Source organism: Talpa occidentalis, unplaced genomic scaffold (assembly GCF_014898055.3).
Source record: "Talpa occidentalis isolate TD23 unplaced genomic scaffold, MPIMG_talOcc4v2.1 talOcc4.3, whole genome shotgun sequence".
Lineage (NCBI taxonomy): Eukaryota > Metazoa > Chordata > Mammalia > Eulipotyphla > Talpidae > Talpa > Talpa occidentalis.
The window spans coordinates 21,598,160-21,625,650 of NW_023603184.1; the positions used below are offsets into that span (position 1 = coordinate 21,598,160).

The 27,491-nt window shown below is 37.5% G+C and overlaps 1 protein-coding gene across 15 annotated transcripts in view; it reads right to left on the bottom strand.

Moving 5' to 3' along the window:
- Nucleotides 1-27,491, bottom strand: part of GAS2 (growth arrest specific 2) — a 279,708-nt gene that overhangs the window by 16,712 nt on the left and 235,505 nt on the right. Inside the window, exon 14 of one of the 15 annotated variants that reach the window (XM_054699342.1) lies at nucleotides 27,210-27,259. The exons of the other annotated variants lie outside the window; for them this stretch is intronic. Coding sequence (XP_054555317.1) covers nucleotides 27,242-27,259 — 18 coding nt within the window. The 3' untranslated portion in view covers nucleotides 27,210-27,241. Of the gene's footprint in view, nucleotides 1-27,209; nucleotides 27,260-27,491 lie in introns of those variants that run through there. 15 annotated transcript variants of the gene reach the window in all.

The window sequence follows — 27,491 nt, forward strand, 5'->3', positions numbered from 1 at the left end:
AATGAGAAATCATGTTTTTTCCTTATAAATGCCTCCCTGTTAAATAATGTTGCTGAAGGAAAAAGGATATCTACTCAACATTAATAATTCTAACCTATATTTTTAAAACTCTGTTTCAAATTCAACTAAACCTTCAGTGATTTTTTTTTTTTTAATAAAATGTCTTATATAAAGACTCCATCCCTCACTGGCAAGTGGAAATCTCCCCACTGTCGGCAGTATGAAGTCATCCCTATCTCGAGTACCCAGGAGGCTAAGCTGGCAGCAGGGTAACTCACTCTCATTCTACTCCTTCCTTCTTTTGCCTTAAATGTCCTCTTTTTTTTTGTTCTAATATCTTTTAAGGTCATTAAAAGTTCTTTTCTGTCACTTTGTGACTCATGCTCCCTACTATCTAGCCAGCTTATGTTTCAAGATCCAAACAAATGTTTGTCGTGAATGTTGAAGTCACATTAGTGACTACCAGATTCTAAGATCACGCCTCTTTCTTTTTTATACTTAGTACAATCAATACATATTCTTCAGTGGAAGTAGATGCTCTATAATTTACTCATTAGCTTTTCAAAGTATGTTAAAAGTAAGACAGCCTGAGACCTTGGCGATGCCAGCACTGACGTCTCCTTTCTGAGCAGGACTATCTACTCACACCAACCTGCCAGGGGTCTTTGAAAGGCAACACCACTACCTACAGCCTTTGTCCTCTTCTCTTGCCTAGTTCTCATTCAGAGAACTCCTCTCCCCCCGCCCCCAAACTTTTCTACTTCTTTACAGTTTCACAATTATCCAGTCTCATGTCTCTTTCAACATCCATTCATTCTTAAATCTCAGATTTACCACCCTTTCTCTCTGCCTCTGCATATCCTAAGAGGTCTTCAAGAAGACAATTTTATCTAATCTTTTCATTTTGAACCTATTTGATCATTGATGGCAGGTATTTCTGTTAGAAATTCTTTATCTTTGCAGGAGTCTTGTTGTCTATACTCTGTGTTATTTTTATTCCCCCTCTCCATGTATATTTTTATAGAATGTTTACTTCCAATTTTCTTTGATATCTGAAGCAAAACCAAGTCTTCACTGCATGTACCATATTGCACGTTTCTTTCTATTCTCACACGATTTTATTTATCTCTCACATATCTTTATCAAGCTTGTTATGAAAAAGGTTTGCAAGAGATACCATGAAGGCTGACTGGGGATACCTTCAGCCCAGTCTTTGAGGCACAAGGTACTTGCTACTACTTCTTGGAGGAAATGATCTGAGTCTCAAGGACAAATAAAATGTTGCTGGATAAAGAGGGGACTAAAGGGCATCTTTAACTAAAGAAAAAGCATGTGAAAAAGGGCAGATATAGGGCCTCCCTGGTGGCGCAAGGGGTTAAGTCTCAGCACTATGAAGCTATTATCAGTCTCTGCAGCATGAGTTTGATCCACAGCCAGGGAGCTAACCCACATGGTGCAGCAGACCTCTCCTGTCTCACCCGCTGCTCTCCTCAGCAGTGTATTTCAGTCAATCTGTCTGTTCTGCTCCCCACTTGTCTCTGGTTAATTCTCTCACCTCACCCACCCCCTGACACCTCTGGCTTACACCCCAGTTCTTGTATGCATAAATAAATAAACCTTTTTTTAAAAAAAGGGCAGATATAGAAAGCAGCATGTATGTATACCAAGTGGTTCACCATTACCACAGTTAAGATGTGAGCAGGATGGGGAGACACTGTGCAGAGATATGGCTGGTGATATGGACAGGTTCAGCTTTAAGAAGGTGCTGAAGGCCTTTCATGCCCATGATATAAGGAGGGCTCTGGTGGGTCTTAAGGAAGGGATTGACATGACAATGTTTCTATTACACAAAGATTCCCCAGCAGATACATAGAGAAGTGAACACTGGAACAAGGGAGATTAAGTAAGAGAGTCCATGGTATTTAGAAAAGTGGTGGAAATAGCTGAGATCTGGTTTGAGATGAAGAGACACTGGTTTGAGATGAAGAGACATTTGGTTTGAAATGAAGGGACATCTCGACATTATCTTTGTTGCTCTCTCACCTCCAAACAACTTCGTAAATTATATAATCCATCCTCTGATCTTAATTTTGCTTTTAGGAGATAATATAAAGTTTTATGCATTATGTTTCAACTCTCTCTGGATATCTCTTCTAGGCCTGGGGCTCACACCACATGGATATGGGATCCTAGGGCTTGAAAGGGGCTATTTGAGGGGATGAACTGGAACAAATCTCAGTTGGAATAAAGGAAGGTGTGGGGAATGCCAGAACATGTTGCTTTGGTTAGGGAGCAAGCAGAAAAATCACAAAACAAAATTAGATTATCTGAAAAATCCCCCATGCTAAGTAGTGACTAAGACAAATTGATTTTAATTTGGGGTATCACTCAAATCAGTTCCATATTTTCTTATTGTTATCATCCATTATGAGATATTTGTTCTCTTTCTTGAATGAGCAATTATTGCTCCCAGTTGCTCTGCCCCTTTCAGGACCACTGTATACACTGCAACAAGACTGGATTTGCCCATTACTGAAAAATCTTTGTAACACATATTGTGGGTTCTTTACAATATGGCTTGAACTCTTTAGTTTCTGTCTCCATCTATAACTTCTCTCCATAGGCATCAACCATACTATTTTACTCACTGTTTTCTGAATGCTGTCACTTTTCTTGAATAGAATATATTTTCCCTGATGACCTATATAGAAAGTCATCCCACATCTATTTCCTTCATGGATGGTTTCATGGTTTTTATACCTTCCTATATCCAAATCAGATGTCATTTGTTCTGCCTTTGAATCAATCTCTTGTGACTTTTTATATCCTTAGAACTTTTGATTTATTTGCCTTATTTCTTATAAAATAAAGAAGAGGGGAAAATAAATGCTTCATGTAAGCACGGAGTCTTACTCAACCCTTCTTTTCACAGTGCCTATACTAGATTGTTTGGTTCTCTACCATTACTTTCAAAAGATAGTTGCTAAGAAACTAGTATATGTCAGATAATATATTAGCAACTGGGACATAGTATAGAACAAATCCAACATTCACTTGCCCTCATGGAACTAGAGTCTATCAAGGAACGAGATATTGAGAAAACAAATGTAAATGTGACAAATGTTAGAAAGGACAATTCTAGGGCACTAAAGGGTCAGAAACATGTTTTGAAAGTCAATGTAGGTAACTGACTCAGAAGTCATTCTTCATCTACTTCTCTTTCTTTGTCTCTACAGAGCACGAAATCTAAATGTTCACTTTTTTCTTATATGAAGGTAATCAGTGACTTCACTGGTCAACAAGAGGCAAGGAGATTTCTAAAAGGAACCCAAGATATTGTCACCTCTCCTTCACCCTCTTCCTGTCTTCAACTCAGACATAATGTCTTCAGCTTGCAGCAGTCCTGTTACCATCTTGAGTGAAGAAAGTGAACACAAAAGTGAACATGGACACCAAAACATTAAGGGCAGCAAAGTAGATGGGAAAAATCTCCTGTCCTTAAAGGATCGCTGTGTCAGTAAACCAAAAGCAATAATAATTGATTTCCAAATTTCACTGTGTGTAAACTTTAAGCTACTATCAACATAGTTTTCTGTCCTATGCAATCAAATACCATCCAAATGGTTCCAAAGGTAAATAATCAGGGTTGGGAAATCCACAAGAACTGCCTGGATGATGACTGTTTGTGTGGAGTCTTGAATGATGCTGATGCATTAATCCATCAAAGAAAGCTGGGGGCAGCTGTAGAACACCCCAGCCCTGGGAATTAAATTGATATCCAAGATGGCACACTTCTGGCTCACTGAAGATGCTACAGAAGCATATATGGAAATGATGGTAAAAAAACGAGGGACAATGTCATCAGACTAGTCAGGCATCATCACACTACCCTCACTCATACCCTGATTCTAGTCTCTGAATTCAATACAAGGTCTGTGAAGGACTCTGATGAGGGGAATAATGTGTTTACACGTTTATAAGTGCATCCTAGCACTGTGATGGTTAGATGGGAGGAAAACTGGAATAGTGGGCAAGTCCAGAGGCTACTGCAGTGATCCAGGCTAAGGATGATTGACTGGGCCAGGTAGAGTGTGCCTGCAAGAATATTTCTCAGTGTTCAAATGACCTCATTCTTATCTCATTTTCCCCAGGAGTTATGTTATCTCCTTCCTGCAATACACCACTGATTCACAAGTGGAAATCAAGTTATTCTCTCTGACACGATGTGAGAGGGGGGTGGGTATACATTTCCCACTGGGTAGAGGAGAAAAATGAGACACAGAGGCAAACCACCACACTAAACATTTCATCAGTTTAGAGTTACTTCTGGAACAGTCCCTGAAACTCACACTTATATATCATGGCAAGTTACTTTGTCATAATTAATGTATTATAATCAACCTGCCCTCTAAAGTGTGGCTTATAATAACTGTCAGCATAAAACTGAGTTATAAACATTGACAAAACATACTATGGAGGTAGAACATTATTCTGTTCTGCTAATTGGTTTCAGAGTATACAAAATGATACAATTTTTTAAATCTATGTAACACCCTAGTATTCTAGAAGTGGAATTTCTTCTACTTAAGTTGAATAACTATTAACTAGCAGTTGATTTTCTAAAAGCATCTCTGTCATCTTAGTGTTAATTCCAATAAAACAGACACCAAACAGGACCCTGAACTTCTCAGGTATCAAAATAGTAGTGATAAAAATAATTATGTGTACCTTTATTTCAAATCTTTCTTTACTACAACTCTAACATATTTTGGACAAACATTATATTAACCAACACTATCTCCTAGGTGACTGGTTTAATCCCTGACACAGAACAGTTATTTAAAATATCTATTAGCCATGAAAAAATAATCATTAAATAATTAGTAGTCACTCTACTGAGAAGTTTAATTGTGCATTTCTCATATAATTTTCATACTAATCTAGATATAATTTCATACTAATAATATAAAATAGATATAATTGCTATCTCCAGGTTATAGATGAAGAAAATAAAACTTAGAGATGTTAATTTATTTAATCACAAAATTTAGTAAGATCACTTATTGTATCCTATTGCCTCTCTTGACTATACAAATGAATGAGTGAATAAATGAGTAAAGTGATTGATTGCATTTGTTGATAAAATTCACTAGATATTATATAATCTTTGTCTCCAATTAGTACAAACTCCAGACTATTTAAAAAGTATAAAAAAAAAATCACTTGTTTATATGTAATTACCATAGGGGACATTCGGCAGTTTCAGTACATGTTTTTGTTTCTCACAACTGGCAGGGGGAGTTGTACTGGCTCTAGAGGGTCAAGGCCAGGGAAGCTACTAAAATTAAAAAATCTCCTATTAAAAATTTCCTATTAAAAAAGTAAATTGGACAGCCACCTGAAACTAGACCACTTTTCCCACCATATACAATAATGGATTCAAAATGGGTAAGACTTGGCTGTAGGACCTGATACCATACAATACATTGAAGGAAATATGGCAAAACACTCTGCAACATAGGATTCAGAGATGTCTTTGGGAATTCAACTCCAATAGCAAGGAAAATTAAAAAGAATAGAAACAATTGGGTCTATATCAAACTAAAAAGCTTTTGCACAGTAAAAGAAACTGTCACTAAGACAAAAAGACACCCTATGGAATGAGAGAAAATATTTGCACACCATACATCCAACCAGGGTCTATATCCAAGATCTACAAAGAACTCATACAACTCAACAAAAAGAAAAAAATGAATTCAATCTAAAAAGGGTAGAAAAACTAAATAGGCACATCTCCAAAGAACACATGCAAATGGTTAATAGCCACGTGAAAAAATGATCATCACCACTATGGTCAGGGAAATGCAAATCAAAGCTGTGATGAGATAACACTTCATACCTGTGAGAATAGCCCATATCGCAAAGATCAAAAACAACAAGTGTTGGTGAAGATATTGAGGAAAGGAACCTTCCTACACTGTTGGTGGGACTGTAGACTGGTCCAGCCCCTGTGGAAAACAGTATGGAGGTTTCTCAAAATATTAAAAATATATCTACCATAGGCTGCAGCAATTCCACTCTTAGGTGTCTACCCGAAGAATACAAAAACACTAATTTTAAGGGAAATATGCACTCCTATGTTCCTTGTAACACTATTTTACATAACCAAACAATGGAAACAACCTAAGTGCCCAAAAGCAGAGAGGTGGATTAGGAAGATATGGCATATATACACAGTGGGATGCTACTTAGCTATTAGAAATGATAAATGCTTTCCATTTGTGACAACAATGGATGGAACTGGAGGGGATGATGCTAAGAGAAATGGAGGACAAAAACAAATACCGCCTGGCATTTGTGGACTACAGAGAAACAAAACAAAAGGTCAGATAAAGCCAAACCAATAACAAACCCTAGAAATATGACTATAGAACTGAGGCAGCCGGAGGGGGTGGAGGAGAGAGAGAGGGAGGGATAAGAACAAAATCGGAAGGGAAAACAATGGACTGTGGTGGAAGATGTAGGTGCTTGGGTAGATGTGTGGTAACTACATCTGACAGGGGAGACTCTAACCCTCTGAACCACAAAGCCATAAATCAATGCTACCTCAATTAAAAAAATCAAATCAAAACAAAGACACTAACAGCAGAGATGTGGTGGGTGTGTTCCATTTTCTTGAAGGACACCAGTGCAGCCCTGGTGATGCAGCCCTACAGAGGAAATGTGCACCGTTTCATGTGGCAGAGGCGCTCAGATACCTTGAAGACAGACACACCACAGAAGTACTAAGAAGCCAGTACACCATTCCACTGGGTCAGTCAGCTGTTCACTATTACACACTTGAAAAAGAAATTGGGACAAATAAAATCCCACAGACACATCTCAACATTATTTAACATCGCTTTCAAAATGACTAACCTGTTTTCTCACCTTGAATAAATACCTGCCAAAGAAATATGCAGAAAAATGCAGTTACTTAATCTAGGCACTAGGTGGCAGCAGCACATAAGTGCCATGGTCCATCACCAATACGTTTAGTGCTGCATTGTTTAAATTCTACTGCAACAAAACAAATAAATGCTGGGCCTCCCAGGTGGCGCAGCGGTAGAGCGCTGGGTTGCGAAGCTGCCCGCGGCCTCTGCAGCGCCGGTTCAATCCCCGGCTGCTCCCCGGCCACCGGAGGAGGGTCCCACATGGTGCGCAGACCTCTCCTGCCGCCCGCTGCTCCCCTCAGCAGTGTACTTCGGTCCTTCTGCCTGCTCTGCTCCCCGCTCTGGCTCTGGTGAATTCTCTCACCCTCCCGCGCTTCTGACTGTACCCAGTGCATGTATAAACAAAACAAATAAATGCTCTATTAAAAAAAAAAAAAAAAAAAAAAACAAATAAATGCTTTCCCCAATATTTCTTACCAATGCCTGTATTTACTTTACTGAGATTAAAATTATCAAGCTGGTTTTATTTATTGTAAGAATCTACTTCATACTGTAGAATAATTGTTGCTCCATGTGAGAATAACACATATTTTGTGCCAAGTGGGTATATACACACATATATATACACATTATTTATATAAATATGTAAATATGTAAATGATATATAAACTAATTTAATATATTTTATGTAATTATATAAATTATATACATATAATTCGTAATAATGATGATGGTAAACATGATGCAATAGTAATTACCCTATTTGGAGGTTTTATGTCATTGAATACTTTGAGCAACCTCTTTGGGGGAAGTAGATATTTTGGACTTCATATTACACCAAGTTAAGTAATAAAACCCAAGGAGTTTGTCACCTGTCTTTAGCTAAAAACACACATCAACAGTTGTGATTTACTTTCTATTAAGGTTCTCAATGAAAAACTGTGAGTTATTAAAGAGGTTACTAATCCTTTTCTGTGGAAAAAAAGGCACTATAAGTATGCAAGAGGTAATGGACACTGAGCTTTTCTCTCTGAGAAAAGACAAAAAAAACTACAAAGGAGAAATGATAGATGGAGCTTGCTGGAAATTCTAATTAAATCTGTGAGAAAAAAATCTGAATCAGGCCAAGTGGCAGCTGCACAAGTACATGACCTGCTGCAACAGCAGAGGCGGGGACACATGTCAGGAAATAGATATCCTGGGAGAACAGTCATAATATCCTTGAATTTCATTTAATCCAGCTCTCCACAAGGCCCAGCTCTGAAGAGCCTTCCAGAAGACCCCCTGAGCTAGCTCACTGAATAACTCAGAAGACAAAGCATCTGCTCTTGGTTGCTTAGCGACATCACTGTGCAGAACACAGCATGTTGGTAGAGTAAGTGTGCTGTCCCTAGTTCGTCCAAGAACAGGATACACTGCCACTTTGCACTGCTGGCTTTGCTGTAGTAGTTAAGTAACAAAAAGCCCCGATCACTGGAGATTCCATATGCCATGTCTCTAAGAAGGTGGATTAAGGAATACCAGGTACCCATGTGACTATCATAATGCAAGCATTTCTTCTACTGCCTGCTCTAATAGGAAGACATTCAGGATATGTATCTTTTCTCATCCATACCACCGCCCTCCACACGTTCCCTCACCAGACTTTGACAAGCTTGGGGCACAGGAGGAAGATACTGAACTTAAAATTGTTGGGGGGAAAAGATATTCTGAAGAGCTCTACAAACTCAAGTTTTGTGGATTCCACCCCCACCCCAGACCAAAGAGATCCAAGGCACCAAGTACTGCAAATCCCATAATGTCATCACCACTGAAGGGAGGCTTGCTGGGAACTCAGGGTGGAGTTAAGCAGGCAGGCTTGGCATATAACCAGACACATGGGTCTTGGGGGTGCTTTTTTTTTTTTCCCACCAGCCTTCTGTGTGCTATTGGGGCCCAGCTCAGTGGAACTGGTAGGACACATTCACCAATTTATCTCTCTTTTTCTTTGGGTTATTCCTTTCTTCTTTTGCACTTTGTGCAAATAAACCCTTTATTAATCTCTTTGTGTGTGCCTGCAGTCCAGTCTCATTATAAGTCCCTTTTAAGCATGCAAGTGAGGACCCACAGTCAGGCCAATCCATTTCACATTGGGGTTGCCCTGTAACAAAATGACATGAACACATTTTAAACTTGACTCTATCACCTAGAAAATGTCTAACTCTGGCTCTGTCAATATCTCAGGTCTTCTTCCGTAAACCTATCTATATAGTTTCGGGGGCTGTTCCAAGGTCAAATGTCCTTAATTCAAGGTATCTGTAACTAGCCAGGTAATGGTTTGTGGTCTATTTTTCCTTTGTTTCTAAATCACACTTTCTGCCTTTACTATACTTTTTGAAAGGTAAAGATGTAGATGGCTGATTTAATTTAATATTGAATCCAAGTTAGAATTAAGTTTTTTGCAAGTCAAAACATTTCATCAATAAAACATGTTATTCCTTATTAAAACCATCCTTGAAGGGACCTCCCCTGGTGGTGCAGCGGTTGAGCGCTGGGCTGCGATGCTGCCCGCAGCCTCTGCAGCGCCAGTTTGCTCCCCAGCCGCTGGGAAGGGTCCCACAAAAAAAACAAAAAACAAAAAACAAAAAAAAAATCCTTGACCTGAAGATATCCTATGTGGAGTTCACCAAAATAACAAAACAAATCCTGAATGCCACTATTCAAAAGCATATACTATTTTTACATTAGTAATTCTAATTCTCATGCCTTTAATTTTTATTACAAACTCAAAACCTTAAATATAATCACAGTTTTAAATCTAAGGCCACAATTCATATTTGATGACCTGCGAAGTGGTCATTCCTTGTCATGTTCACCCTGACCTTCTGGGAAAGACAGTACATACTTAGTACTTCTATTCTTCCAGACCAGTACAAGTTTCAGCTGGGAACAGAGCTTCCCAGAATAAAGACTACCTGCAGGTAGATGTGGCCACAAGTCTAAGTAACAGTCAAATGAAATATAAGCAGAAGAGTCAAGTGACAGCTTTCTGGAACTCTCCTTACATGACATAGGTACTTTGTCCCTCTTCTTACTTTCCTCTATTTTTCTGCCAGGGGTACTGAGTTCCCCAGGGCTTTGTATCTGAGACTCACCATTAGCTGTGGCAGAAAGTGGGTTGCTGAGCTGCAGAAATCCTGACTTTCAGGAGCTGAGTAAAACCAGTTCTGGACTTTCGTGAGGGAGAAATAAACATCCATCTTTGTCACTGATATTGTTTTGATCAGATGCTGGGTTCAGTGAGAGGGGTCCTTGGGTTACCTCTGAGAAAGTTTCAGGAATGTTCCTTTTCCAGCTGCGCACAGCGACTTTGCCAAAGAGACACGGCATTTGGTTATATCCACAAAGGTTAGGTTTATTAGAAGAAAGGAAGGAAGGAGACACTTGTTCAGACACAAGTGGGCAGAAAGGGTTGCCTTTCCCCAGGACAGAAATTATAATGATGCAGTTTTATTCCTTGAGGAAGTGGTTCATTCTCCAGTGAAAATGTTATCTTTTGTTAAATTAATCACTCTTAGGGTGTGACTAGAGTTATTTGTAAGGACTCATACTGGATTTTTTAACTGCCCCAAATCTGCATATCCCTATCTCTGGTCTGCACCTCTGGATATTTTCTATAGCAGTCTGTCTGCATCTAAGGAATTCCTTTCTAACGATTGTTCTATTCTACAGTGGTTAAAGGAATTTCTACCCCCACTTTCAGTTTCTGGTCACGTGACGCCTCCATTCTCAATTTTAAACTCTAAGTCTCCACCAGTCACTGTTGCGCTATTTGCTCGTTACAACCATTACGTCTCTATGTCTCCACGTCTTTTTTTTTTCTAGAATCCCTCAGCTTTCAAATTCCTACATTATGCTTCAATAAAACATGTTGATCTTACTGGAATGCGCTGTATTTATTAAGCAACTTGTCATGTGCAAGGCTATGCCAGAGAGGACTTGTCCTGAGAGAGAAATCAGAGAGCCCCTCTGACTCCAACGCATCACACCCTGCAGGTTCTTCCCAGTGAAAAGGAAGATAGACCTCTCTATACTTGGGGTCAGTATATTCCTTAACAGAAAAACTTAATATAACAGTCCCAGGGGTCCAACGTGTCCTAGAGGACAGGACATTAGGAGTAACACTGAAAAAATGGGGTGTTAAGCAATGGGCGAAGAGCAGAGGAATATTCCAGAAGAGAAACGGTATTTCTAAAAGCTTATGAGCAGGAAACAGCACAATGTGTTGAAAGAAGAGAAACCCAATATGGCGAAAGCAGAGGAAGGGGCACACCAGATACAGGTGTAGAGGTGGACAAGGTCTGAGCTTCCCTATTTTTTTTATTGTCTCCCCATCACCTTTTAAACTAGGGGGATGGGAAACAAGTACAATAATAAGAGAGGCACTGGAGTTTATGAAGAAAAAAAATTCTAGTATCCATTATTCAGAATTTTCTTGTGGGTGAAGAGATAGATTTTAAACCCACGCCACATTTCCCTGACCATAACTTTTTGTTCTCCCTGCAAAAGGAGAAACACTGTAGTGAAAAGATAACACTTAATGGGGGTCATTGTTTGGGGCTCTTTTATATAAGAATGAACAGACCAAACTAAAATATGCAAGTCATCCCTCTCAACAGAAAGCTTCTTGTTCTCTTCTGTCTCCAAGCCTTTCATTTACAAAAATAAATAAATAAAACCCTCCTCTTTAATAGAAACTGACATTTTTGTTTCCTTTAAGAAGGAAAATTAATCCATTTCACTGAACAAATGTTCACATATACACTTTTAACATCCTCTGTGGTACCAAGAATTGAGTTGGAAAAGCCAATGAAGAGAATTAAATATCCCAAGGAGGACAAGAGAGGGCAGGTGTCCCTTTTAAATCTACTTATAATGTTCAACCACAGACTGAAAACCCAGCACAACCATTGTAGGTATGGAGGCTTGAATTTCTGCAGTTTTCCAGAATTGTTCAAGTATAATATAAAAAATTGATTATGTCGCTCCTCAAATAAGCTAACCTCTGCACTTGAACTTCCTGTCACTTCTCAAGTGCTTGCCTGCTCTTCTTGGGTCTAGTTCCTTTTCATCATTTAGATCTCACTTCAAATATCACCTCCTTGGAAAGAACATTCCTCAGAACTTTACCTAGACTAACTCTTCCTGAATTCCATTCCACAATATTGCACCAATCTTTCCTTCTAACATTTACCAGCACCCCAAAATACCTTGTATATTTGCCAACTTGAAAATGATGTCTCTTTAAGAAAATACACTGCTTAAAGGCAGTGGCCTTGTCTCATTCACTACCCTGTTTTCAGGGGCTAGAAAAGAACATGTGGAATATCTGCTGAATAGAGGAATGGTGGGTCCTCTAAAATGTGTATTATTGTAATTCACATTACAGATGATACACGGAGATTTTTAATAACTTGATCAAGATTGTGCAGCAAGTCAATGGCAAATTACCTGACTTCAAAGACTCACTTAAGCTATGTTTCTTTTCTTACCTAAATTTTTTTGGGGGAAAGTGATTTCTCCTCTTAAAAAAAAGTCATTTTCACTAGTCTAGTTTCTTCTTTGTCTCTTCCCTCTCTTCTATTAATGTCTAATCAACTCTTCCCTTAAAATACTACTTACATTGTCCTTTTTTTTTTTACTTCCTTTCTCGCTGCTACCACTTTAAATAATGCTCACATTCTATGAACAACTGGAATAGCCTCCTAATTACTTTTGCTGCTTTTAGTTGCTTCTTGCTCTAATCTATAATTTTATATACAAACATCTCCCAGATTAATTGTCTTGATCTTCAATTTCATCATGTTATTGATCAACATCTCCAATTGCTATTTCATGCCTTCAGGTTAATGTGCTTTTCTGACTTAATTATTAAGGCCCTCAACAACTGCCCCAAATCTAGCTTCCTCATATTTTTCTCTACTTAAACTCACTACATTATCTATCTCAGGCAAAACTGGCTACTTATTATTTAAAATTTCTTCAGTTTTTTCTATTCTCTACCATGTTTACACTATTGTCTTCCATAAATGCTCTCCCACACTTCCTAAAGACTCTAGCAGATTTCCAACTTCTTGGTGAAAACTTTCCAGATAAATCCAGTGCACACTGATCTGTCTCCAAATTCATCAGATCTTTGAGATCTGAGCCCAGAATTATTATTCAGATCCTTACACAGGAAGTTCTATCTATTGTCTGACACATTATTCCATGAGTTTTAACCAGGTGAGCAAACATTGCTTAGTAAATACATAGATATACTTGTCCTCTCTGATTTGTTGTGTGGTTCAAGAGTTAGCAATAACTACCTCTTAGAGAATCCCATAAAATGCTATTAGAGAGATGACCGGAAATTGAAAACATCTCTCTCTTTTTTTCAGTTAATGCTTTTACCATCATTATGAACCCAAGTTATCAATCACAGCCAGTTGTTGTTGAAAACTTAGCTATGTTCTTTTTAACTTTTTTGATCCTCATGAAATGATAACCCAAGAATTCTAGTGTGCCAACAATGTAAGGACAGCAGTCAAGGTACTAAAGATAGAAGCTGGTTAAAAACACTCATACATATACAAAATCCATGCTGCCCACTGTTATATTTTCTCAGTGCTGAGTGTGGTCATTTCATAAATTTAATGGAAATTTAGAAGTATGAATTAAGAAAGACTGGAAAATTATAGGAAGAAGACATATTCTAATATTCTTTTCAGTAACATAGCAACAATTATTGGTTCCATGTACCTGTCAGCCTATTCTATATAAAAGGTCCCTACCTTTTATAAATTTATAATCTGTAATTTAACTTTCATAGTATACCATGTATTTTAAAGAGAAAGATAAATAGATGACATGGACAACTTGATCTAACATTGCTTGGACACTGACTTAATCACAAAGAGATCTTCCCCAACAACTATAGTCAAAACAGCCACATCTAAACACCTCTTTCCCATTAGTACATATGAGTTTACTTAATGATCTATGCCAGGGATCAGCAAACTATAACTTTCACTTTATTTTTTGTAAAATTTTGTTGGAACACAGCAGCCATATTCATTCACTACAAATTGTCTAGAGGTATTTTTGGGCAACTCTCCTGCCCACCTGTGAGTGTGGTGTCTCTCTTTTTCTCCTTTTCCTAATAAGCCTGTCCTTTGAAAATGTAAAAAAATAAAGACACTTTTGTGTTGAAACAATGAAACTGAGTACTTGTGATAGAAACAGTGTGGTCAAAAAAGCCTAAAATATTTCCTACCTGGCCTTTTGCTATCTGTCTCATAGTTTGTGTGTTTATTGTCTGTCTCCTCACTCCGAGAATATCAAAAGAGACTGTTTTCTTTACTGTTATAATGATATTACTGCCTGGCACACAGTAGGTGCTTACAATCTGTTGCAGACCACTCACAGATTTCAATTGCATTAATATGTACCCAGAACTCTGATGGCAGACACACATCTGGAACCATGGCTTTCTGGGTACATATGTAATGAAATCATGTAAAGAAACTTATAAATGGTCTAAGAATACTCTGGGAGGATTCTTGGCCCAAGGAAACGTTTTCACAGAAAATGCCTTGGTCTCACTGTCTTGGTCTCACTGGTTTCTTGGGGACCAAGTACTGTACATTTATAGCCCTGTTCTGCGAAACGAAACATATCCTAAATCACCAGGCAGACTGGGAACTGAGAATCTGGGTAACATCTGGAGAATAAGAGCTCAAGGTAACAAATTCCTAAAAACTTGTTGATAGGATCACCGCACTGTGCTTTTTTATTACTTTATTTGACTCCTGTCAATTGATATTACCACAGGTTTAAAAAAAAAAAAAAACAACTACTAGAGTTGCATAAAATAAAACCCCATTTCTTGTCATCCTTTTTTAGCTATGATTAGCTTACAATTTTATTTCACTTAAAATTCCCACTAAAGGAGCTCCTTATTAATAAGTGGCAATTCTGACCACTTATTAATTGAAGTGCTACTAATTCCTCAGTACCAGATAGAGGTGCTAGAATGAGCCAAAATCAACAGGTTGTTTTTCAGATTTCTGCTTAGAGGCAAAGATAAACTTAACAGCATTTTAATCATACATAACTGATATACCAAGATATATAATTATGATCTGCCTCACCCAGCAGATCATACATGTATTATATCTGGAATTTTTATAAGACAGGTCTCCAGGCTGAGGTGTTGCTTTTCTGTCCCAGACCATGCCAATAGGGTTGAATGCTACTTCTCCAATTTTACATCCTTTCCATTCATTCTCTACATGACTACAGCCTCAGTGATTTAAAACATAATCCACTCCTATTTTGCCTATTCTAGCAATTCTCAGAAACACCATCTTGCTTTAAGGAGAAAGCCGGAGCTCTCACCGGGCAGGGAGCTTCAGGAGCTGGCTCTGTGCCCCTGTCTGACTCTCCTGTCTCTTTTTGCTGTAAACCTCTTATTATCCCCTCTTCTTCCTGCCCTCTGTTCTAAAGGCTGCAATTCTAAGAGTTTTGATGATGCCTCATTCTGTGTCTCTTTCAATGCCACCTCTGGTGCTTCAGAGTCTGATGCATGCCGAGTCCTTTCTGATTCTGGTCGAAACACTTTCCTTTCTACTCTTTGTTTGGTTAACATTTGCTAATTTTTTTGAGTCTCATCTCTCACTTTTCTTTCTCCTGACAGTCTCTTTTGATTCCTAAAATACACATTAATAAGAAAATCCCACAATAGGTAACATTATTGAGAATTCCAATATAAAATGTAACCCCAAGAAATGCAACACATGAAAGATAACGAAAGGTAGAGTTCTTAATTTTGATTTCTCTCCCAACATGCTCTCAATTCTTTTTTTTTTTTAAGATTTATTTATTTATGCATACAAGAACTGGGGTGTAGGCCAGAGGTGCAGGGGTGGGTGAGAGGATTCACCAGAGACAGAGTGGGGAGCAGAACAGGCAGAGCTACTGAAATACACTGCTGAGGGGAGCAGCGGGCAAGACAGGAGAAGTCTGCTGTACCATGCTGGGATCGAACTTGCGCTGCAGTGGCTGCAGATAGCTTCAAAGTGCTGCGACTTAACTCCTAATGCCACCAAGGAGGCCCTGCTCTTAATTTTTAAAGCCAATAGGTCAAGTTCTGATTCTAGGTACTCTCCCGACCAATTCAACTATGCTATCATAGGTAAATCTTGTAATGTTTTGCTATTGAAGAAATTTAGGAATTATTCTTGTAAAATATAATGAAAGTGTTCTGTATAAAATGGCACACTAAATATGTTTTAACTGAAGATATATCTTGCTTTGAAAGCCCTTCACTTTTTTTTTTTTTTTTTAGATTTATTTATTTTATTTATATAAGCACTGGGTACAGTCAGAAGTGCAGAAGGGTGAGAGAATTCACCAGAGCCAGAGCGGAGAGTAGAACAGGCAGAGTGACAAAGTACTCTGCTGAGGGGAGCAGTGGGCAGCAGGAGAGGTCTGCGTACCATGTGGGACCCTCGCCCGGTGGCCAGGAATCAAACCGGCGCTGCAGAGGCTGCGGGCAGCTTCGCAGCCCAGCGCTCAACAGCTGCGCCACCGGGGAGGCCCAAAAGCCCTTCACTTTAAGGAAATCAGAGAGAGTACTTGATTCAAGATAAGTCACTTGCAGTAGCTCGAGCATTTGAAAACATGAGGAAGGAACAGGTTATTCTAGAGAAATACCTGGAACAAGTTTAGAGTGCACTGATACTATGAAATTGTACATGAAATGAAATGGGGCTTTGATGAACTGGAAATGTCTTGTAGCAAGTACATCAATACCTCCCTCACTATCCCCAGGTTATGAGGAAACTGCTATAATCTAAATGGTTAAAATGATTTTTGCCACTTTTCCTAGAATGTACTGTAAGATAAGGATCAAAAGTGGCATCTTGGGGGTTAAAAGAATTGATCTAAGACATATCAACAAAAGCAATCAGAAAAGGTAATCTTGCTTGAGAAAACAAACAACAGTTCATACCAAACAATCCCAAGATGAGTGGTCAACTTCAGCCCTATAGAGACCTGACAAGATCCTGTGGTGGTTTATCTCTGAGGAAATAAGACTGAGGTGTGCCACTGGACATAAGGAACTAAGATGATTTAATAATAAGTCTCAATTGTTCCAAGGTGTTTGAAATGAGACAGGGAAAATGGAAAACTAGGGGCCTCCCTGGAGGTGCAAGGGATTAAGTCTCAGCACTACAAAGTTATCTACAGCCACTGCAGCAAACACAAGTTTGATCCCAGGTCAGGGAACTAATACACATGGCACAGCAGACCTCTCCTGTCTTGCCTGCTGCTCCCCACAGCAGTGTGTCAGAAGATCTGCCTATTCTGCTCTCCACTCTGTCTCTGGTAAATCCTCTAACCTCCTGCACCTCTGGCCTACACCCCAAGTTTTGTATGCATAAATAAATAAAATAAACGTTTAAAAACAATAAAAAATAAGAAAGAAAAAGGATAACTGGATACGACATTCAGGAAGGAAGTTGGGACAAGCCTCCCAGTAAGTCAGGAGGGTCAGGGGGCCTGGCTTTCTCTAGGGAATAGTATAAGGGCAAAGTAGGACCACCAGTAACAGACCACAGCACCCATGGGAGAAAGAATTGGGGGGGGGGTCTCTGCTGGCCTCCAGGTATTTTTACCCTGGGATCTTTGGGATGACAAAATCCCTAGAGCTTGTTTGTCTCTGAATATTCTCTCAGAATGTCTTGGGATTTAAGGGCGAAGAGAGAAATGACCCTGAGGGGTTGTACCCACTGATGTCCCACTGTTGCTCTACGATCATTTTCTCTAAACCATCATAGCATAGACTGAGAAAGTTCAAGTCCAAATTCCCTCTTTACGCACTACAGGATTTCTGAGAAATGCCACCAGGGAGCAAGTCTAGTTCTTGATTGTACTGCATTTCACTTCAGTTAGGACAATGCCCTTATTGTTATTCTATGTCTTTATTTAGACAGAAGATAAACAAGGAACCAGGAGGCACCTTGAAAACTTGGCAAAGTATGTGTCCTTCCTCTATTTATCTTCTCTGGGTAATGAAGGAAGGCTGAGAGAAGGAAAGAACTATGCACCACTTTTAGCCTCACCCAAAAGAGATGTGAACTGCCCCCAAAAGATCTAGCAGGTCAGCTCCATTACAATCCACCCCCCCCCCAAAACCCATGATGCCTACTGAGATCATACTAACTTCAAATATTTTCTTTAGAGATTTACCCTAAAATATGAAGAAGCACAACTAGGGTTATCAGGTAACTATTCTCCTGACTTTCTAGTCCAGTCCACAAGCCCTTTTAAATGACTTGTGAAAAATTTAAAAATTACTTTTAAGAGAAGCAAAGAAAGGTATAGCCATGTAAGGAGTGAAAAGAACACAAAGACTCATTCTTTGAACAAAGGAATCCTGTCAGGCAACATCTGCCTCCTTAGACACCTCTATAGTGAAAAGGGAGACCTCAAACCCAGCCAGCAAGAGTGGTTCCATCACCTTTGGTGATAAATGAGGGTCAAGGCTGTCACTGCAAGATTGGCACAATAGACTCAGGTTTCATCTTCACTTAATAGTAACTTCCAGGCTTCTCTGGTAGTGCAAGAGGCTAAGCACAACACTGTGAAGCTATCCGCAGCCTCTGCAGCATGAGTTCCATCCCTGGCCAGGAAGCTACTCACATGGAGCAGCAGACCTTTCCTGTCTCACCCACTGCTCCCCTCAGCCGTGTATTTCAGTCAGTCTGCCTGTTCTGCTCCCCACTCTGTCTCTGGGGAATCTCTCACCCCGCACCACACCTCTGGCCTGTACCCCAGTTCTTGTATGCATAAATAAATAAATTTTAAAAAATAGTAACTTCCTTGATAAGTCTGCAGGCAAAGTCTTTCAACAAGTTCCAGGAAAGTTGTGCCTTGCTCCTCTAGGGAATAGTGGATGGTGCACTCTGAAGGTCAAAGAGACATGTTCAGGCTCATTGAGGAGACTTTAAAAGCGACTTTCAGGGAACTCACCTCTTTCTCCTGCTTGTCCATTATTAATGTACACATCCAATTAAGCAGTATTTCATGGTCAGAATAATTAGTAGTGACTAATTATTTACATTGCAAAGCATAATCTTTACAAAGATACAGAGCTTAGAGAGAAAAACTATATTTTTAATACTACTAATAACATTTTTGCACGCAATTTCTATTAGTCCAAGATTTCTAATAGCTCTTGTGCCTGGCACATACTCATGTATTTAATGAATGAAAGAAAAAGTTATAAATAAAGTAATGTATTTAACAATACATTTTTAGAAACCCAGACTAATTTTCATGGTGTATTTTTTTTAAAGATTTATTTATTTATTTATTTATACAAGAACCGGGGTACAGGCCAGAGGTGCGGGAGGGTGAAAGGATTCACCAGAGACAGAGCGGGGAGCAGAACAGGAGACGGATGAAATACACTGCTGAGGGGAGGAGCAGGCAAGACAGGAGAGGTCTTCCGTGCCATGTGGGACCCTCTCTGGCTAGCCAGGATCAAACTGGCGCTGCAGAGGCTGCAGACAGCTTCATAGTGATGCGCTCAACTGCCTGCACCACCTGGGGAGGCCCTTTCATGGTGTAGTTTTCAGACATATTCATCTTATTTAAAGAAGCATTTTTAAAAATTGGTCTTCTCTAGTGATTGTATTAATGTGAAACAAAAATATTAAAAAACAAAAATGAGCCATCCTTCTATCTAAACTGGCAAACTTGCTAGTCTGAGTCTATCCCACTCCCATCCTCTATAACTTTTATTTTACCAAAATAATACATCTCACATGTTAGTTAAAAGATTGTTGACACACCTAGGAGTTAGGTATGGTCAGGAGCAGATTTCTGGAAGGAGTCCATGAGGTTCCATATGTATTTCACCAAAAAGAGTCATGAGTACGATGGCCATAGACTAGAAATAGTCTGAAATTATTTCATTTTTATTCCATAAGGTATTAGTTTAAGTATTTTAAATAAAAAACTAAGATGATATTATATATGGACCCTATATCCAAGTTTCTGCTTTTAAACTTTTTTAATGATAAGCTCAACAAAGGACACACTGAAACATGGGAGTTAAATGAGACAAAAATGACTGGATCACTCCCTACCACCCACCCACCATAAACCCAAGATTGCCATTGTCCAAGTATTACGAACAAAGGAGAAACAATATTCTAATACCTCACTAAAACAAAACAACATCATAAAAATAAAAGTGAAATACAGCTTTTAGGCTGCCCAACTTCCCTCGTTTGATTGGAGGCCAAGGCGCCACAGTGAAAGCAAAGTAGAGAGGTTTTCCCATTAATTATCTAAGTAATTACCTTAAACGTCTGTTTTGCTTTGGCTGTGGAGACATAGTAACAACCATGAAGACCCTACTGAAACAAGAAGATAGGAAGTTCATAAAACGCTCTCCATCTCCATTGTAGATAGGCACAGGAACGTTACCTGCAAATGCAAACTGTGATTTCTTGTGACGAGTTAAAGAAAACCTTTTTATTTTCCAGGTCACCATAATAATGATTATTCCTCTATTTCTTCATAATTTATAAAAAAGGGACGTTCGGCTGCCTAAGATTCCATGTTAAGTGACTGAGGCATACATAGTCTGAGAAGCGTGGCATAGAGTGATCGTTGGTATTTTAAAGTATAAATGTTAGAATTCTCTATTTTCTGGGGTCCTTTGGTCTCTTGCTCCTGGCTAACAGATTTTCCCATAAAGAGATACATGTAAGGAAATTATTTTGACAGGGAAACAGACATCTGTTGATGTGCTGATTCCACAAAAAGAATTACATACCAGACTCTAGAGAATATTTAATAAAGCTCTAAAGAAAATTTGTAAGTAAAGGAATATTTTATTTTCTGTCTGAAACTTTCCATTTGGGAGAAATATCCTGCCATCTTGTTCTGAATTCCCTGGTACCACTGAACTCACTCATGTTGGCCCCTTGCTTTTATCTGAAGCCCCACCATTATATTTATCCTCAGAAAATTATGAGGCACAAGGTGGTGTGTTGAAAGTCCTTCAATCGGTATTAAAAAACAATCCCAGTTCTCTAAGTATCAAGATTCCAAAGAAAAGTTATCCTTGGGGAACATTTATTTCCCTTCCCACAATTATATACTCTTACAGCTACAGTTTCCTTATCTGTCAGTCAAGACTATCTTCCCTTTTACCTGCAGCATATTTTCTCTAATTGATGTTTGCAAGTGTGTTATCCATCATGTTGATGCATGCTGTATGTGAGGAAAGATCCTATTTAAACCTTGGTGCCAAAATGGCATATAAGTGTAGGTTTCTCTGGAATTCGCATAGTGCTCTTAGGAGGATTTGTTTTTCTTATAAGTTGGGTTAGTACAGGAGATAGATGAGATCTCCATGGTTAGATCTAAGAGTTATCCCTCATTTTCATTCTAAGAACACATCTAGGTTTTGTTCATGTTGACTATAGAGTGCCAGGAAAATACGAGGTAGAAAGGAATTGTGATATAGTCATTTCTTGGTAAAATCTTTTCTTTTCTTTTTTTTAGGAAATACGGCAAATATTACAAAATAATTTGCTGGGATTTTTCTCTTTTTTAGTAATATTAGGGTTTTCATTATAATGCATTGAGGTGTATATCCTGAGCCCAAATAGTCATTCCAGAATCTTACATGTTGTTCTTCCCAAAATCTACATAAAGATCTCCTAAGGACATCAGTGTGCTTTAAACAAGATGGCAGGAAATGGCAGAATATAGCCTAAAACAACATCCACTCAAGCTTCAAATGAAAATGTTATTACTAATAAAATGAGAACACACCATTCCAGGAAATTAAAAATTTGATGTAAATTAGTAAGGTTCTTCTAATTAAAGGCTTGGCAGTTTAAGGGATGGAGGCTTCAACATTGAGGACCAAGATCACATATTTTTACTGAAGAACTGAAATTCAAAACCTCAAGTACTAGAGGAACTGCAAGGCAAAATCGAAAATGACCAAGTTATACAGAAACTTAACATTAATTTTAAGAAAAGTATACCGCTAAATAAATGAGTCTTAATTTATTATAGTCAACATTATAATGATAAAATTTCCACCACACCTGACTGTATTCACTACAAACTCAAGATGGCCACATTTGCACAGTACACTCTTAATGAACCTTCCAGCATCCTGTTTATGCAAGCTGTGCCCATGAGAGAATTATATACAATTTATAATGACAGATATTTCACAGGTTTATTCTTTGCCTGCTAGAAGTCTCATCAATAATTCAAGAACACACACATTATATATAATTGTTTCCCTTCTTTCCCTTTGCAAAAGATCATTTGCATTTTAATCATTAAATCTCATCGAACTTTATATCAGCCCCTGGAATGTGTAAGCCAGGGAATGTTCTTGTAGGAAAGATTAAAAAAGGAAGGAAGAGAAAAATCTTATTAGCATTATAATTTATATTATTAAGTAATATCTATTTTGTAATGCAAAGCACATGTTCCTTAAATCAAAAACATGGTAACAGCGCTGAGTTTAAAAAAACTTCAAAGGGAAATTTCATGGTGTGAAATTTAAAACATATGGAATTTAATATGTAAATATTTATAATATGATTTAATCCTGTATCAAGTACTTTCTGGCTGGATTACCCTGGGAAAATCGCTGAATCTCATAGCTTCAGTTTCCTCATCAGTAAGATGTTACGAATTAAAAATCACACTGATTTTTCTCAGAAAGTTGCAATGAGGATAAAATGAGAAAATGTATAATTGAATATAGTTTATAAACCATATAAAAAGCAAGGTATACTCAAATTATAGGATAAAAACAGTTAAGGAAAAAAATGTAATTTAAAAATCATTAGACATCCATTTGTAGGAAACTTGTTTCCAAAAGAATTGGTTGCTATGCCAAAAGTTTTCAGTCTGCATTTTGTTTTAAGTTCTTATTTAGACCTTCTAGTAAAAAAACAAGTGTACAAAAAGCAACTTCACCTCTCCACCTCACCATATCGTGTTCAGAAAATCCTTTCACAGATAATCACATTAGGGAGGTTTAATCTTAACTGCATAAAAGCAAATTGGAAATGGAAATATGTAACTGAAGTAAATTGAGAAAATTTGTTTTTTCATTCCCAGAATAAATGTTTGCTTCTGGAAGACCATACAAATCTGGACAATATATTGAAAAGAATATCAATAAATATTTTGATCAAGGTGAACACTATGCTGATTGGCTTTTCTAAAACTTTTTGGATTTTATTGCTTTATAAGATTCTGCTTTTCCTGAGTACTCACTTTTGAATCTCCACGTCAGGTAATGACTATTAAATTCCCTGTTTTGCCAAAATACAAACAAAGGAATAAGCAAATTAGGAGCACACATTAAGGGCAGGTCAATTATTACTGAAAGTGGTAAGTTGAGCACCAAAACTCACTACATGAATGAGCAGCATACAGTTAAATCCATGGGCTGTGAAGTCAGACACGTTGAATTCAAAGGAAAAGTTTTACTCTTATAAATGTGTGATCTGTGGCAAGTAATGCTTTGTTGCCATACTACTAAAATTGGAAATAATAATACTTATTTCAAAGACTTGTGAGGGTTAAATACAAGAATCCAAGGAAAATACCTAGAAAAACGTCTGACAGACATAAACATTGCTTGTGTTCAATGGTATATATAAAAAATGTACTGAAAATAGAAGGTTTACTTTTCGCACAAGATTCTTTACTGGGATTTAAATTTCAGGTACAAAAATGAATCAATTTAAGACAGCTTTTAAAATCAAAAGGCCAAATCATTGCACTAATTCAGCTTTATAATATTAAATATCTTATCTTTATCTTTCTAATATTTAGATCTCTAACATTGAACCTTACTGACTTTTAACTATACACACACTGCTATCTAAGACATATACACACATATATCATATATGCACATAACCAGTTCTTCCTAATGGCAGAAGTTTACAGCAATGCAGAAAATGGGGAATGCAAATCATAATACCTGTATACTTTTTCAATGAAGATTTTTAGTTTTCCAATGCTTCCTTTCATTTAAATCTGATTTGTGGCTAGTGAAAAAGAATTGTCCATATTGTAGATGCATTAAAATGGCAAAAAAATGACTCAAGGTAAAATAGTCACAAATGCACTGTACAACATAAAGGTCTGATAAACCTTGCTAACACAGTTGGAGGTAAGTAAGAATGCTTAGCACGTCAGGTGAAAAGTAATTCTAAAATATTTTAATAAATCAATATATTTGGCAAGTATCTATATGTTTATTTAAGTTAGACAATTCATTTGTTTTCCTTTCATTGAGCTAAAACAAAAGATCCCTTTTCTCTGAGAATTTGCCATATTGGTCACTTGGCAATAAGAATATTAAAAATTCAATGAAAGGGGGCCTCCCTGGTGACGTAGCGGGTTGAGCGCCACGCTGTGAAGCTGCTGGCAGCCTCTGCAGCACAGGTTCGATTCCCGACCAGCCAGGGTGATTCCTAGATGGCAGGGCAGACCTCTCCTGCCTTGCCTACTGCTCCCCTCAGCAGTGTCTTCACTCCATCTGCCTGTTCTGCTCCCCGCTCTGTCTCTGGTGAATTCTCTCACCCTCCCATGCCTCTGACTATACCCCAGTTCTTAAATAAATAAATCTTTAAAAAAATTCAATGAAAGGAAAACAAATGAATTATCTAACTTAAGTAAGGATATACATACTTGCCAAATACATTGGCTAATCTTTCCATTGTTGTAAGACAGATCAAATTATATATAAATCCCTTGCTTTCAATAGTAGTATCTAATGTAGTGTGGAGTACATTCTTGGACAAAGCCTCATTTAAATTTTTCTACGACATTTTTCAATCTCAAAGGTAAATCTCAGTAAAACAACAACCTACCTACCGGCTGAATTCATTAGCACCATGGTTAATCATTATTTACTTATTTTGCATTCATCCAAGATATATGCCTTTCTCAGAGAGAAGAGGTTAAGAGGATTGATTAACATCTGTAAAGTCCTTTGAGAGATATGTTACCAAATTGTAAATTATAACCATGTTATTAGCACAAACCCATTGAACATGAAAACATTTCCACAAATGGGAGTATCTTGAATGGGGCAAAAATGCTATGAAAAATAATTCAAATGTGAAATCAAAGCATTTCAATCCATTTGCAACATTGTGTTGCTTGCTTTCCCTAAATTAGTGTTCTGTTTTGAGACAGCTGAGCAAAAGGAATCAGTATGGAAATAGTAGTATGCTAATAATCACAGACAGATTTCCCACCGTGGATCAGAGCACTTTAAATGTCTGAGATTTTACATATGTCAGAAGCAAATGTGACCATATATTTTTCCCTATAAATAAATATAAACCATTGGTTTTGAAAACAAAAACACTGCTTCCATAAATAACTAAATTAGATGAGAGGTTTTTTATTCATGTTCTTTAAAAAGTGAATTTTCAGCATTCAGTTGCTGAGTGTTGGTTTGTTTCTGCAATGTCTCCACTAAGATAAATGAAGTTTTAATCTCCATACTATTTGTTTAAAACTCCTTTGCATTTTTACACAACAGTCTGTTTTTCATTAGCAGAAAATGTATGCGATTTGAGCCAGGGTACTTTTTACTCACAGTAAATCAATATGTGTCATAAGAGCAGGAAAGAAAGCAATATCGCTGACTATCATTGGACCTTCCCTTAGAGCAATCCCAGAAGACATTGCCAGGTTTGGTTGCTATAGCAACAGAGCTCTGGTGCCTCTCTTGCTTGGTTTGTTACTGTGAGTTGAATTTTGCCACACAGGAATAACCCTGAAGAATTTTTATGGTAAAGAAAAAATTACAAGGAATCAATAACAATGCCTGTGACCTTTCTCATGATCTGAAATGATTTTTAATTCAAAAGTAGTACAAAGAAGATGACTTCATAACATTTTACATCCCTTTGTTGACCTCCAGTTAAATTATTCATTGCCTTTTCTTTAGGTTCCTTAAATAGCCACATTTCTTTAAGTGTGAAAAAGAATCTCAGAACCATTGCAGCGATAGCATGAAACACTGGATGATTTTACCCATCCATAAAGGGTTGCTACAAAAATGTCTTGAAGTAATGTTAATCCACTTTAAAAAGTGTCTACAATTATTAAAAAAAAAACTCAACAAAACAATACTAGCAATGAAGAATTTTCTTCTGATGTCTATTAAAAAGATATGAGGACAGATTAAAAAATATATGATGTACAGAGTTCTAATTAGTCTTGCCTAATGAGATAGGTCATATGAACTGTTTTGAGCAGTATATGGTATACAGTAAACACCTAATAAATATTGTTATAATCTTATGACTATTGTAACACAGTCAGATAAGTATATTGATTTCTTTATAGTAGTGATTATTGATTTTGCCAGTGTAATGCTCATTGCATTCTGACTATTTTTAATGTAAAAATGCTGTAAGGAACACATGATTATATAACTGAACCCTAAATATATTGTTTAGAGGTGCAGATCCTGTTTAGAGCACTAACCTTGTGAACAAAATGCTTGAATTTAATGAACATGCCACATAGAGGGCAGCCTGGAGTGGAATATGTTAGGATTCAATGAGACATTATATAAGTACATAAGGCACCTGGTATTGATAAAATGTCTGGCACAAATAATTCTTATTAAATTTTAGCTGTCTTTTCTTTATTAAAAAAATTATTGTATCCTTTTTTTTATTGAGGTAACGTTGGCTTACAACACTGTATATGATGTAGAGGTATAGGTTCACATCACTGAAGACGTATGTTACTGCACCACACCCCCTACCAAATCATCCACAGTCCTCCACCGTAGTTCCTTGGGCACCCTGCCCTCTATGTCACTCACCCCAGCTCTCCTTCTCTGGTAGACTCAATTCTACAATTTCTAGGGTTTATTTGGTTTAGTTTTGTCTATTTGTTTTTGCTTTTCTATAGTCCATATACGGGAGAAATAATCCAGTATTTGTCTTTGTCCTTATGAATTATTTGGTTTAGCATCATCCTTCTAGTTCTTGATAATTATCTTTCCAAATGGAACTTAATGATAAAAATGAATACAAACACTATATATCTAGTATGTAAAACTATATGGGTTTTTAACTCAGGAAAGATGTAGAAAATTTTTAATTCAAGATTATTCTATGTTACAAATTCATTTTTAAACTCACTTCAATTGATAATGTCTTTCCCAAAGATGTTTTCATGTCATTCTAGCCCAGGATGATACGCTGGAAAAAAAAATGGTGAGGAGGAACCATTTTTATGGACAAATACATATGGAAAATGCTACATAGTATAGCTCACTCTAGGGATGAATAGATCACCTGCATTAAACTTTCCAAGACATCCCAGATAATCACAGATAAGGAAATCAGTATTGTTTCCCATTAAAAGAACATAAATTCAAGAGTTTGGTCTTGAATTCCTCTTTTACCATTCATTAGCTTATAATTAAAATCA